General features: G+C 46.6%; 1 protein-coding gene across 1 annotated transcript in view; it reads left to right on the top strand.

Annotated features, from left to right (window-relative positions):
• The window catches only part of RIMBP2 (RIMS binding protein 2), a 241,715-nt gene that overhangs the window by 224,747 nt on the left and 3,132 nt on the right, over positions 1–13,836 (top strand). The window contains exons 19-21 of the mRNA XM_079942129.1: positions 4,792–4,895; positions 6,018–6,089; positions 13,085–13,219. Coding sequence (XP_079798255.1) covers positions 4,792–4,895; positions 6,018–6,089; positions 13,085–13,219 — 311 coding nt within the window. The remainder of the gene's footprint in view (positions 1–4,791; positions 4,896–6,017; positions 6,090–13,084; positions 13,220–13,836) is intronic.

Raw genomic sequence — 13,836 nt, 5'->3', positions numbered from 1 at the left:
CTCAGACTTTTTGGTATTAATGAGCTCATGGTTTCAAGTTACGATCCACGTCGAATAGTCGAGGTTTCATATGATTAAATTGCCCAGATTAAATCCACGAGACTGCAGCTCTCTGAGCCCCTCACACCATCCACTCCCTTGCACTGCTGTCTTCTTTCCTGAAGTGGACAGTGAGTGTTCATAGAGGGAGCGGGCTCTGTGCGCCACAGACCCAGGGAGCCTAGGAGTGATCTGCTAAAAAACAGAAACTTGATTTACGTGATCAGTTAGATTAAATGTCTTTTTATTCCATTCTAGTTTTCTAAATATGACTAGTTGAGGGAACCAAGCTGAGATATCTGCTTGCCCCTCTATTGTTAGGAAATAGCCTTCTTCATGGTGAAAGACCGAATGCTTTCCTCCCAAGACTGGGAGTAAGGCTGCGATGTCTGCCCTCACCTCTTCCTTCCAGCATCACGCAGAGCGTGCAGTACGGGGAGAGCCAGGAAGCAGCGGTACACAGAAGGAAAAGGTGACATGAAACTTTACTTTAAAAATCTCACATATCTATAAATAACGCTCCTAGAACTCACAAGTGAGATTAGCAAGGCCAATGGATACAAAAGCAATGGTATTTCCACAGGTTAGCAATGAAAAATTTGAGATTTAAATTTTAAAAGTAATACCGCTTAACAGTAACACAATGCAGATGTGAAATACTTACGGTTAAATCTAACAAAATACGTGCAGGATCTGTATGCTGAAAACTATAAAACACTGATGAAAGAAATCAAAGAGTCCCTGAGTGAATAGAGACAGAATGCTCATAGACTTAATACTGCTAAGATATTAAGATGTCAGATATCCCCAAACTGACCTATAGATTTCATCGCAACTGCATGAAGGTCTGCACAAAGGTTTATGTAGAATCCATAAGCTAAATCTTTCATGAAAAGTCAAAGGAACTAAAATTGCTCAAACAGTTTTTTAGAAGAACAGAAGTGGAAGACTCAACGTAACTTGACTTTAAGACTCACTATAAAGGCAAACTGATCAAGACCATGTGGTATTGGAGAACGGCAGACACACAGATCAACAGAACAGAATGGAGCCCAGAAACAGATCAACACATACACGGTCAGTTGATTTTCAACAAAGGTAAAAATGCAGTTCAGTGGAGAAAGGAGAGTCTATTCAATAATAGGTGCTGGAATTATTGGACATCCACGGGCCAAAAATCAATCTCAAGCCATAGTCTCACCATATTAAAAAACTTAAGACGGAGCACTGTCTTAAATATGAAAACAAAGACTGTAAAACTTCTAGAAGAAAACGTAGAAAACCTGTGATGATAGGGCAACCATTTCTTTGATACGATGTATCTTTAAAATTGTGTTAGACGCCATCAAAATCAAATACTTCTCAGCTTAGAAAGACACCGTTAAGAGGATGAAAAGAGAAGCCACAAGCTGGCAGAAGATATTTGCGAGCAACTCGGCAGAAAGCGATTTATATTTAGAATACAGAGAAAACTTCCAAAACTTGACAATAAAAAGAAACCCAATACACAGAAGTCGAGTCACGGATGTAGAAAACAAACTCATGGTCACCAGGGGATGGGGAGAGAGGGACAAATCGGGAGATTGGGACTGACATATACACACTACTATATACAAAACAGATGACTAATAAGGACCTGCCGTAGAGCACAGGGAACTCTGCTCAATACTCTGCAATGGCCTACATGGGAAAAGAATCTAAAAAAAAAAAAAAGGGTGGATATATGTATATGTCTAACTGATTCACTTTGCCGTACACATGAAAATAATGCAACGTTGTAAATCAACTAATACCCCAATAAAAATTTTTAAAAAATTTTATCATAAAAAATAAATAAAACCATCAATTAACAAATAAAAAAGTAGCCCAGTAAAAATGTTGACAAAAGATCTGAAGAGATCCCTTACCAAAGAAGATATTTGGATGGTACATAAACATATGGAAAAATGCTTAACATCATTAGTGAATAAAGCCATGATGAGAAACCAACACACCCACTAGAATGGCTAAAATGAAAACGACTGCTCATACCAAGTGTTGGCAAGCGTGGAGCAACTGAAACTCTCGTTTGCTTGCGGTGTTACTGAACCAGACTTGGGTCCACTCACCTGATGTGCAGCAAAGACGATTTATTGACATCAGGTTGTGGTGAAGGAAAGTACAGCATTTATTGCAGGTGCCAAGCGAGGGGAACAGGCAACTCATGCTCAAATGAACCAAACTCCCAGTGGCTTTCAGGGAAGGGTCTCTGAAGCAAGGTGAGGGAGGGGGCTTCAGGGTGCCTGGTCAGCTTGTGGACCGTCTTCTGATGGGTTGGTGGTGAGGTAATTGGGAATCAACATCATCAATCTTCTGGTTCCAACCAGTCTGGGGTCCGTGCTGGTGGTCTGCAGTTAACTACTTCCACCTGGTGGAGGTTTTAGTATCTGTAAAACAGCTCTCAGAATAGTACCTATAACCTTGAGGAGGAACTAAGGATCCTTGACATTGTTTTCTGGCTAAACTATTGTTATTTTGTGTTGCTTGACCTTTTTCCCTTGTTTCCACATTTTCTCGCATTTCTGATTACATTTGCTCTTTGGAACTTGGGGAAGGCCTAGGAGGCTATAGCTTTTCTACAAACAAGAGGCAGGGGACGCCGTGTGGCAGGGGGTGGGGTCTGTCCCCAGGAAGGCCCTGTAGGGTTCTGCTCGGTTTCCCTGGAGTGTAAGATGCTACAACCACTTTGCAAAACAGGTGTGGGTTCCTCTAAAGTTAAACCTACACTTACAATCCAATCCTATCCACTCCCGTATACTTACCCAAGAGGCATGAAAACACGTTCACACAAAAGGCTGTACGTGAGTATTTATGGTGGTTTGACTAATAATCACTGATAAGGGGAAACAACTCAAATGTCTTCCAGCTGGTAAATGGATAAAATAACTATGGTGCCTCCGTACAACGGGATACTACTCACCGCTAAAAGTAGAACAAACTATTGATCCGTGCAGTAACATGAATGGATCTCAGATGCATTGTCCAAAGGAGAGAAGCCAGTCTCCAAAAGCTACATCTGTGTGATGACATTTAAACGATATTCTGAAAAAGGCAAAACTGTTGGGACAGAAAACAGGCCAGTGGTTACCCAGGCTGGAGGTGACAACAAGGGGGCATAAAGGAATTTTGGGGGGTGACGGAGCTTCAATATCTTGACGGCTGTGGTGGTTATAAGACCGCGTGAGCTTATCAAAACTTGCTGAAGTGGGCACTAGAAAGAGTGAATCGTATTGTATGTAAACTACGCCTCAGTACAGAACATGCATATTGTTATTGCCCCCTTCAGAAATTCATCCCTGCAGAAAACATCCCCCGTGAAATCCGCAATATTTAACAGCACTGTACTTAACCTCTGGTTACCACTATACTTTGCTTCAAGGAAACATATGTCCTGCAGGTCCTGCAAAGGTGTGCTTGCTTATTTTAAATGAAAGCAGTGATTCTTCCGTGTTTTTTTAAATTTATTTATTTATTTTGGGCTGTGTTGGGTCTTCGTTTCTGTGCGAGGGCTTTCTCTAGTTGTGGCAAGCGGGGGCCACTCTTCATCGCAGTGCGCGGGCCTCTCGCTATCGCGGCCTCTCTTGTTGCGGAGCACAGGCTCCGGACGCGCAGGCTCAGCGGCCATGGCTCACGGGCCCAGCTGCTCCGCGGCATGTGGGACCTTCCCGGACCGGGGCGCGAACCCATGTCCCCTGCATCGGCAGGCGGACTCTCAACCACTGCGCCACCAGGGAAGCCCCGAAAGCAGTGATTCTTGACCAGGAGCTGAGGGTTGAATTTTGCACACCCACTGCAGGCCCTATACCTGCCACAAGCCACTGCAAAGCCACGTAACTAACGTTAGTTGCTTTCAAAACACCTGCCTTTGAGAGTTTTCATTTCTATGTTTTGAATTCCAAAAATTCATTGTAGGTGAAAAGCAGCTGTGTTTAGAAGAAATGCTTCAATGCCGGCTTTTTCCAGGAGAAATATCATTTAGAACTGCAAACAACAGCGGGTTTGCCAGGGAGTTCGACAGTCTGGGCCAGATCCCACGGTTCTCCACGGACCCTTCTTATAAACGGCTGTTTTCAGTTTTCGCCTCTGCTCTGCTCGGGGTTTCCTCTCCCCTCCCGGCTTGTGCTGCCGTGTGTGCTGGGATAGTGCCCTGGGGCTCCGTCTGTGGCAGATCACAGCCAGGCAAGGGGAGGGGCCTCCCCAGAGCCTTCCCCACAGGCGGCATCGTTTCGGGGGCAGCTGTTGAAAGCACAGTGGCAGGGCGCTGGAGGGGAAAGCGGTGGGAGGGACCCTTGCGATGGGTAGAGAGGGTGCCGCTTTCTATGGACTCTTGCTTCTCTTGATGCCAGGCCGGTGGCCGTGCCTCTGGTCTGAGCGAGAATGACTTGATTCTGTGGCTTCACGGCAGCTACACGGGCAGCAGTTTTGACCCGGCGTTTGCGGGGCTTCCTGCGAGCGAGCTGCCAACCTCCAGCCAGCCCGGTGGTCCTGCCCGTGCTGCACCCACCCGGTGCCGGCCTGAACGGTTTAGATCGACTGTTGCAGAGGATCAGTCTAAGTGTCCCTTGTTCACGGATGTGCTGGAGAAAGGGGTGGGAGCTGCCCTGGCTTTGCTGGCACTAGTGCCCAGGGGTCGCCTCGGCCACACTGGCCATCTGTGACCCGGCTCTGAAATCACTTCATGGTGTCTTTCTTCTTCTCCTGTGACGGGAACAGAGAGAAACAGAAGGAGCATCAGGCAGCCCTCGGTGGCGACGCGGAGGATGGTTGCCCTGTACGACTACGACCCGAGGGAGAGCTCGCCCAACATCGATGTCGAGGTACCGGCCAAGCGCCCCACACCTCTGCTGACAGCACTGCTGCCTCCCTGCCTTCTCTGGACCCGTCCGAGGGCAGGGCTACCCGACCAGTAAATAGGGACCCAGGCAGGCAGGAGAGAGGTCGTGAGCCTGGTGACACGCTCAGGACATGGCAGCCACTGACATTGGGTTTCCCTGGACCAGCGCCGGGCAAGCCCTGTGACCCACACCTGGTGGTGATGGGTCGTCCTGGAGAGAGAAAGCAAAGTCCCCTGCATGTGGCCGCTGACCCTCATGGCCGCCACACACACATTCAAGGAAGATAGAGAAGAAAGGATGGGTGTTCTCCGTGCATGTAGTTTTGGGGTCCTAGGAACTTTGTGAAAACTGAAAAGGATTTGCCTTCAGAAATGAACGATTAGGTTTCCAGTCCGTGGGGCCGCTTTCTTAGATGGCGAGCTGTGTACCGATCCCTGGGCCTCAGTATTTCTGTTCCGCCTGACGGGCGAGCAGCTCATGGCTCCGATTCAGAGCTCAGGTGTATTCACATCTCTACAGGCTCGATGCGCGTAGATGCCTGATGGCTCTTACGTGTGAACTTTAGTCCCTCTTTCCGCGTTGAGAGATAAAAATGCAGTTTTTTCTGGTATCCTCTGCTGGAGTCTATGCACCCACCTCTAGCCTGGAGCCTGGCATAGAGTAGACACTTAATAAATAGACATTTAATTACTGATTTTTTTTTTACACTCACTGAAAGGCTGTTTGTGCAATGGTCCCTACGCTGCAGAGAACATCTCCTTGAGGCTCCGGGTTTTTTAAGTTGACTATTTGGTTCAAAAGATGTGCCGCCGGCAGAACATGGGGACGACCTTGAATTCTGGCCGAGAATCAGAGCCCGGCAGCCCTTTTCTTGTAGGCTGGAGTCATCATGACATATCCTTACTTTCTAAGAGGCTAGGGACAGAGGCATTCATCAGATTTGTACCTTTCCTCCTTATTTGACTGAAAGAATAGGTTCATACCAAAATAATAAGAGAAAAAGAGAAATCATACCAGAAATCATGAAGAACTTTTTTTTTTTTTTTAAAAAAGCAGCTTCTGTCTCCAGGAGAACACTTTTAACTTTATGTTCTATCTCCACAGGCTGAACTTACATTTTGCACTGGAGATATTATTACTGTTTTTGGTGAAATTGATGAAGATGGATTTTATTATGTAAGTTTTGAAGCGTCAAGTATATATATATATAATTTTGTTGTCTGTTGTTTTCCCTGAAATCACGTATGAACTTTGCATGGCTTGCTGACGGGTTGGCTAATTCGCTTGTCTCCCCTCCTGAGGACATACACTACAGGACGGCACTCGTGTAATTGTCACGGTTCCTTCTTTTCTAATCGGGGTATTTTTGACGTATACAAGCTGTCAGCAAAGGGAGGGTATTCACATGTTTACACTTAAAATTTCCTCCATCCAGACCTTTACCAAACAGTGTAATGTTCTGGATGACTTACTGCGTAGGTCATAAATACATTTTCAAATAGGAAAAGGGAGAGATACAAAGCAGCATAATTAATTAACTAAAAGCCTCCTCGCCGACCTCCTTCGCGCAGCCCTGTGGACCCAGCCTCTGGGGGGCAGTCCTGGCTCTACGCCGGCGCCAGCCTCCTTCCTTCTCATTCCCCTTCCCGTGGAGGAGCCGGTCTCCCGATAATCCCCGAGGAAGAGAAGGTGGTCATCTTGGCGGCTCCTGCCCGGCCAGACACCCACCGCTGTCCCCTGCCTTGGGAGTGGGGTCACCATCTTGCATCAGAGTCCAACCTTCCTCCTTTTTCTTTTCTTTTTCTAAAATAATCAAAGTAGCTGAGAAACTCTATGGCAGGTTTCCCTTGGGGTCAAAGGGATTTTACAAACTCAGGCCCACGTGGCCTTTCAAAGCTCTCTCCTCTGCGCAGTTTCTGAGTTTTAAGAGTATAGTTTTTAGTGAGACTATTCATACCGTTACCGACCAGGGTTCTCGGCCCCCTTAATCAATAGATATTGATCAGAGGCCAGACAAGAAGTTCAGGCAAGGCTTTACTGGGGCCCCTGCTGCAGCAGGGGGAGCGAGAACCAGTAACAGGTTCCCTTGATCGCTCCCTGAGGGGCTGCGAGCTTGTTCCTTCTATGGGGTGAGGGTAGGGGTGGGTCCAGGGGTCGGGCTGGAGGCGTGGCTTAGGAGGTCTGCCCACCCCTTTGGTGGTGCTGAGTGCGGGGGGCATGCGCAGTGCCCTGCTTTTGCTCCTGACACCCTGTTTTTGCTCCCAGCTCTTCAGAAGGGGCAGTTGGGTTTTTTTTTTTTTGGTCTTTTTGTACCTTGTCCATAATTTGCCCCAACTGTGCATGCAAGCGGTTATTCTTAGTCCCTTATAGTTTCTTTGTATTTTGTTGCTTGAGGAGATGACATCTGTCCAGGTACAAGCCCTGCAGCAAAGGGTCCCAGGTCCCAGGTCCCAGCCTGTCTCGATACTTTGTCCCGTATGTTGCAGATCGTTCTTTTCTAGGTCATTGTCTGCTTTGTAGCTTTTCCTTGTGTGTGTGTAGTTTTGTTACGTTGTTTTCCTTTCTGAAGCAGGAGTTCTAAATGCGTCCGTAGTCAGTTTCGTCTGCCCCTGGGAGTCATGCTTAAAAAGTCCTTCAAGGCGACTGATAGAAGTTATCTTACTTTGGTTCTTCACTTTTATAGCTTCATTTTCACATGTAAATCTCAAGTGTTTAACTTTATTTTTGATTTCTAATTGGAGAAACTAATGTCCCCACACCACTTATTAAATAATCCGACCTTTCTCCGCTGGTTAAAGATCCCATCTTTCTCCTATGAACTGCAGTCCTACCTAGAGTGTTTCTGGACTTCAATGCTACTTGACACTATCTCAATTATTGTATTTTTATAATTCATTTTCATATTTGGGAGGAACCGTTTTTGTAGAGCCTGCCTACAGCAAACCCATAGTATTTTGTTCAGAGGTGCGTTTAGCTTTTAGGTTAAACTGGGGGGAACTTGACATAATATTGTCTTCTGATTTGGACACATGGTGTGTCTGACATTTTTTAAGTTTTCCCTTTCATCTGTCAGAAGGTTCATGAATTTCTTCTTGCACATCCTTTTATATATCTTTCAAAGTTCATTCTTATGTTCTTGCTGTTATGATTTTTTTCTGGTATATATTTTACTGGTTATTTAGAAAATATGTTGGAAATGTGTGTGTATGTATCAGCGTGTGTATGTGTATGTGTGCAACGTACACGTGTGTGCGCATGTGTACATGCATATGTACACGTGTACATGAATTGTATGTGCACGTGTATATTGCATGTGCACGCATGTGTGTGTGCGTGTGCATGTTTATGTGTGTGCACTGTGTGCCCATTTATGTGCATGTGTGTTTATGTGCGCGAGTATGCATGTGTGTGCATGTTTGTGTGTGTACTGTGTGCCTATTTATGTGCATGTATGTGTATATATCGTGTGCCTATGCACGTGCACGTGTGTGTATGCATGTGCATGTGTGTGTATATATCATGTGCCTATGCACGTGCACGTGTGTGTGCGTATGCATGGGTGTATGTGTATATATCGTGTGCCTATGTATGTGCACGTGTGTGTATGTGTGTTTGTGCATGTTTGCGTGCATGCATATGTATGCACTGTGTGCCTGTTTATGTGCATGTGTGTTTATGATCCCCTGCAAATCTTTTTTCTGAATGCATTTATATCCATTGTCATCAGTTGGTTCTCTCGGGTTCCCCAAATCATGACATTTTGTCTTTTCTTCAGTATCTATCAGTCATCTCTTTTTATTGTCTTATTATTGCATCATTGAAAACAATTCTGAATGACAGGGACAGGGGATCCCTGACAGTCTGTATTTTAGTAGGAATATCACTAATCTTTACACTGTTATGTGTTAGGCTAGATTATCAATAAAGATAGGTGGTCTTTATCATGTTAAGCATCCTGTTTTTCATTTGCTGAACTTACTTTTTTTTTTGTCAGTAAATTACTGACCATGGTGTACAACTATTTTTTTTACAATTATTTTTAAAGCACTGGATTTGATTTGCTAACATTTTATTCAGAAGTTATGTTTATATTCCAGAAATTATATTGATTTATATTTATTGGAGTATCTTTTTTTGTGGCTTTTGGTATCAGGATTATGCTAGAATTATGAATGAACTGGTAAGCTTCCAGTATTTTTCATGCTCCGAACAGATTAAAGGACATAGTTAAGGTCCTACAATTACATGAAGGTTATTACAACCTACCTAAAAATATTATAGGTTCAGTGTCTTTTTAGGATGCAGTTGTACAAAAGTTTTCACTTGCTGAAATAATTATCTTCTTATTGAGTCAATTTTTAATACTTTATATATATTTAGAAAGCCATGCCTTTCATTTAGATTTTCAAACATACAGACAAAACTGGACATAGTATTTTCTGGTAATTTAAACATATTTTTCTAATATGATCTGCATGTTCCCATTCCTACACTGTTTTATCTACTTTATTTTCTTGAACAGCCTGCCTAAGGTTTACATGATAGTAGGAATCAGATCTAAATTGATCTGTGCACACGTTTTAGTTCTTTCCACCAGATGGCTTTAGTATTATTTTGTTGGTCAAATTTGCTGAGTAGACTGCCCAGTGCAGTTATTTTTTATTTGGTAAACAAGAACCGCGGATACCTAACTTAATACCAAACATCTTAAATTTCGCCACACCTGCGTTGTCTGACATCGCGTGCAGTCTTGAAAGCTCTCGAGAGAGCTGACTTGCAGCTCTTTCATGGGACCTCGTCCTGTCATGTCTTCTAGTCTCTCCTCGGTTCCACCACCTCCCATAGTGAACAGAGTGTAGACAGAGGGGCCTCTGCTGTCTACCTGGGCCTTCCCCTCCACAACTCACGGCCTCCCCAGTGAAGTCCCTGCCTTGTCTCCAGTCATCTGAGACTCCCAGCACCCCACAGTGCTTTAGCCCTCACGCTGTGTTAGCCAGACGCTTGCACCGCCCAGTGTTTCAACACCCAAACTCTTAGATCATCTACTTCGATAGGTCAGAGGGAAGCAGGCCGTACAGTAGCATTCTAAAGTATTAAAGGAAGCAAAGGAGGAGAAGTGTGCGAGCGTGATGGGGCCTCGTGCTGACTGGGCATGGGGAAGAAGGGGCCGGGGTAGACTGTAACGTTTTCTGCCGCTCAGCCCAGCCCAGCGGATTCCAATCCTGTTCGAACTGTAAGGTCTTCACACGGTTCGTATCCGGCTTCAAACACAAAAGCGGTAGAAGTGAGGCTTGAGGAGGAGCAGAGATCAGACTGTGAAGGGTCTGCAAGTGGGGGAGATGTTATTATGGTCAAGGGCTTCGCAAGTGGACCGTGTAAGGGAGGTGCGAGTCCCAAGAGGCCAGGCGACGGGCGATGGAACGGCCCAGGTGACGGGCAAGGGCCTGCACTGAGACGGTGACGGGGGAGGCTGACAGAGATAGGCTCGAGGCCGCGCAGGGCTCAGATCTGTAGCTGTGACATCTTCCAGGAGGGTCTGCAGATTCTGCCGCAGCCGATGGGTGCCCTTGGGAACACAGAAATGAGGACACGGTAGCGAGGAAAACACGGCTTAGAAACTATTGAGCTTGGGGCTACAGAGCCTCTCCAACGTGGAGGGGGACTCACGCAGGAGCGTGATTCTAGCGACCACGTCCTGTGCCGGGGTACGTGGCGGTGGACGCCAACAGTGAATTCGTGTCGTGTGCACTTTTGACGTGTGATTTAGCAGAACTGTGCTGGGAGGCTCGAGAGAAGAGAGGAAACAATGAAGAGCACAGGCAGGTCCCTCCACCGCTGTATCGGGGAGCCCAGGGCAGGGCTCAGCCCGGGAGCCTGAACACGCAGGCCCCTGGCGGTCGTGGTTCACACAGGTGCCTCTTGAGATGTGAACACGGTGCTGATGGGGATGTGTGTGTAAAGCTGTGCCTTTTCATAGAATGTAGCCCCCACCACGAGCCAGCTGCTCCGTCTGGTGCTTACCTCCGGTGCTGGAGGGAAAATCTGGCTGGTGGACCTACTGAGAGGTCTGGACTGGACAGACGTTCCAGCGCCTTCGCATATATACATGTTGTCTGCAAGCGCTGGCGTGGAAGAAATCACCAGGGAGACATGTACAGCAAAAAGCAAAGCTGTCCTAGAAAGAGTGCCTAAGTAACACCAACGGAGAAAGACAAGCTAACGGTGGAGCCTGAGGAAGCAGGGTTGAAGCGGCCACAGGTAAACAGGAGGGCGGGATCTTCAGGGTCTAGGCAGAAGGAGCTGGTGGGCGACTGGGCACGTGGCTGTCGGGCTCAGGAGGGATTATCGCACAGGAAGGCGTGGGGGGTACCTGGACCTGCCTCTTTTAAAAGAATTAATTTTAATTGTGAGAAAATACACATAATTTACCATCTTAATCACTTGTAAGTGTACAGTTCAACAGCGTTAAGTACACTCACTGTCGTGCAACCGTCACCACCATCCATCTCCAGAACTCTTTCCATCTTGCAAGGTTAACTCTGTCCCCGTCAAACACCAAGTCCCCACTGTCCCCTCCCGCTGGCGCCCACCCTTCTCCTTTCTGTCTCTAGACTCTGGCTGCTCTCCGGACCCATGTAAGTGGAATCACGCAGTATACGTCTGCTTGTGACCCTTCACTTAGCATAGTGTCCTCAAGGTTCGTCTCTGTTGTAGCATAGGTCAGAATATCCTTCCTTTCTTAAGGCTGAATAACCCTCCACTGTACCACATTTTGTTATCCATTCACCCGCTGATGCACAGCTAGGTTGCTTCCATCCTTTCGCTATTGTGAAGAATGCTGCTATGAATATAGGTACACAATTCTCCCTTCAAAATTCTGCTTTCAGTTCTTCTGGGTAAACACCCAGAAGTGGAATTGTTGGATCATATCATATGGTAATTCTATTTTTAATTTTTTGAGGAACCACCGTACTGTTTCCTCCATAGTGGCTGTACCGTTTCACAGTCCCACCAACAGTGCACGAGGGCTCCAATTCTTCCGCATCTACACCAACATTAAAATACGTTTATAGTAGCCATCCTAATGGATGTGAGGTGGTGTCTTGAGGTTTTGGTTTACGTTTCCCTAATGAGTAGTGATGCTGAGCATCTTGTATGTGCTACTTAGCCATCTGTCTTTTTTTTTTTTTTTTGGGAAATTATCTGTTCAAGTCCTTCGCCCACTTTTTGATTGGGTTGTTTATTTTGTTAAGTTGTAGAAGTTCTTTATATATCCTTTATAACCCCTTACTAGATATATGACTTGCAAGCATTTTCTCCCATTCACTCTGTTCATCATGTTCCTGGATGCAGTTTTTCATTTTGATGCTGTAGGCTGTCTCTTTCAAGTTGCCACCGTCTCCTACACCTACTGGACAGAGAAACACACTCCCAGGTTGTCTGGGGCCAGTTTTGAGCTTGGTTTTGGGTTCTGTGGGGCAAGGTGGCACTGGGGGGGTTGATGTGGTGGGCTGTGAGCTGCTCGGGACTGACGTCCAGTGGGCAGTTGGAACTGTGTTCCATGCACGGACACGTGACTGCGTAGACAGGTCCAGAAGGATATATACCGACCTGAAGCAGTCACCTCGAGGAGGTGCCAACGCCTTCACCTTCCCCTCTTGGGTGCATTCTTACAGCGAGGCTGTAGCGACGCACAGGATGAAAGATACCAGGTGGAACCGGTCGGCCCCCTCAATCCTGCCCCCGCATGTGACACCCGCCCCCCACTCCCCTCTCTCAGTGCACCCAGGCAACGCTATTTGTGCAAGCTCCCATGGGACTCAGAGGTTGGTCAGGGCTGAGGACCTCTAAGTGAGGTGCTCCCCAGGACTGTTCCTAAGCGTGCCTGACCCTGAGAACCACCCAGGCCCCTTGGCCAAAACAGGTCCTCAGCTCCGCTCCAGACAGGCCAGCTCGAGACCTCAGGGCAGGCGCCGGGACCCTGCGCTTCGAGCACGTGGCCGAGCTCACTCTTGTGGTCGGGGGAGTCCGGGAGCACTGGCGTCCCGGTCTGTCTGCCACTTCTGAGCCAGAAGAAACTCGCTGCTCTGAGCTGTACTCCTTTGCCTGAAGCAAGAAGCAGGTTTCTGGAAAAAGAGAGTCAATTGTGCTTCTCACCCCTGTGTTTTTAGGGGGAGCTTAATGGGCAGAAAGGCCTCGTACCCTCCAACTTCCTAGAAGAAGTACCCGATGACGTAGAAGTCTATCTTTCTGACGCGCCGCCCCACTACCCGCAGGACACGCTGACGCGCTCGAAGACGAAAAGGGTAAGCACGTGTGTTCAGCACTTTTAACCCCTGTCCCACTCCGCCACAGACGGTCTACTGCAGTCTCTGCATTGCTTTTTATGTCTTAGGTCGAAAAGCATATACCCTGAATTTTTCCTCTGCCCTCCCATGGGGGTTGTGCCTGAAAATTCCTAATTCCAAATCAAGTTTACTTGTTTCACCAAAATGCCCCTTTCAATCTAATCAGTCTGCTTTGCTCACAAAGGAACTTGCCATCCTACGTCACAGACGCACAGTCCAGTTTAAGAGTGAAACGGGGATGGCGATAGTCCTTAGACTCGGTGGGCAGTAATGGTTATTTGCCCTGTCAGGGTTTTAACAGATCTTCTCAACAAAGGTCAAAGAACTTCTCAGCCATATATAACTGTCAGATTACATTTGTTTGGTGTCTCATTTTTATTTTATTTCATCACTGCGAGTTTTTATATATTATATTTTTATATATATTTTATTTCTTTGCTCATCTGCTTGGAAACAGAAGAAGAGTGTGCATTTCACCCCTTAATCAGGCAATGTAGCCTTCACGTAAGTGAGCAACTGAAGATACCTGTAAACATAGCAACCTAAGCTACCTGCAGTGGACCAATGCGGTAGAC

Source organism: Stenella coeruleoalba, assembly GCF_951394435.1.
Source record: "Stenella coeruleoalba genome assembly, chromosome: 14".
NCBI lineage: Eukaryota > Metazoa > Chordata > Mammalia > Artiodactyla > Delphinidae > Stenella > Stenella coeruleoalba.
The sequence above is the reverse complement of the archived record's forward strand: the minus strand, read 5'-3'. Positions and strand labels throughout refer to the sequence as shown.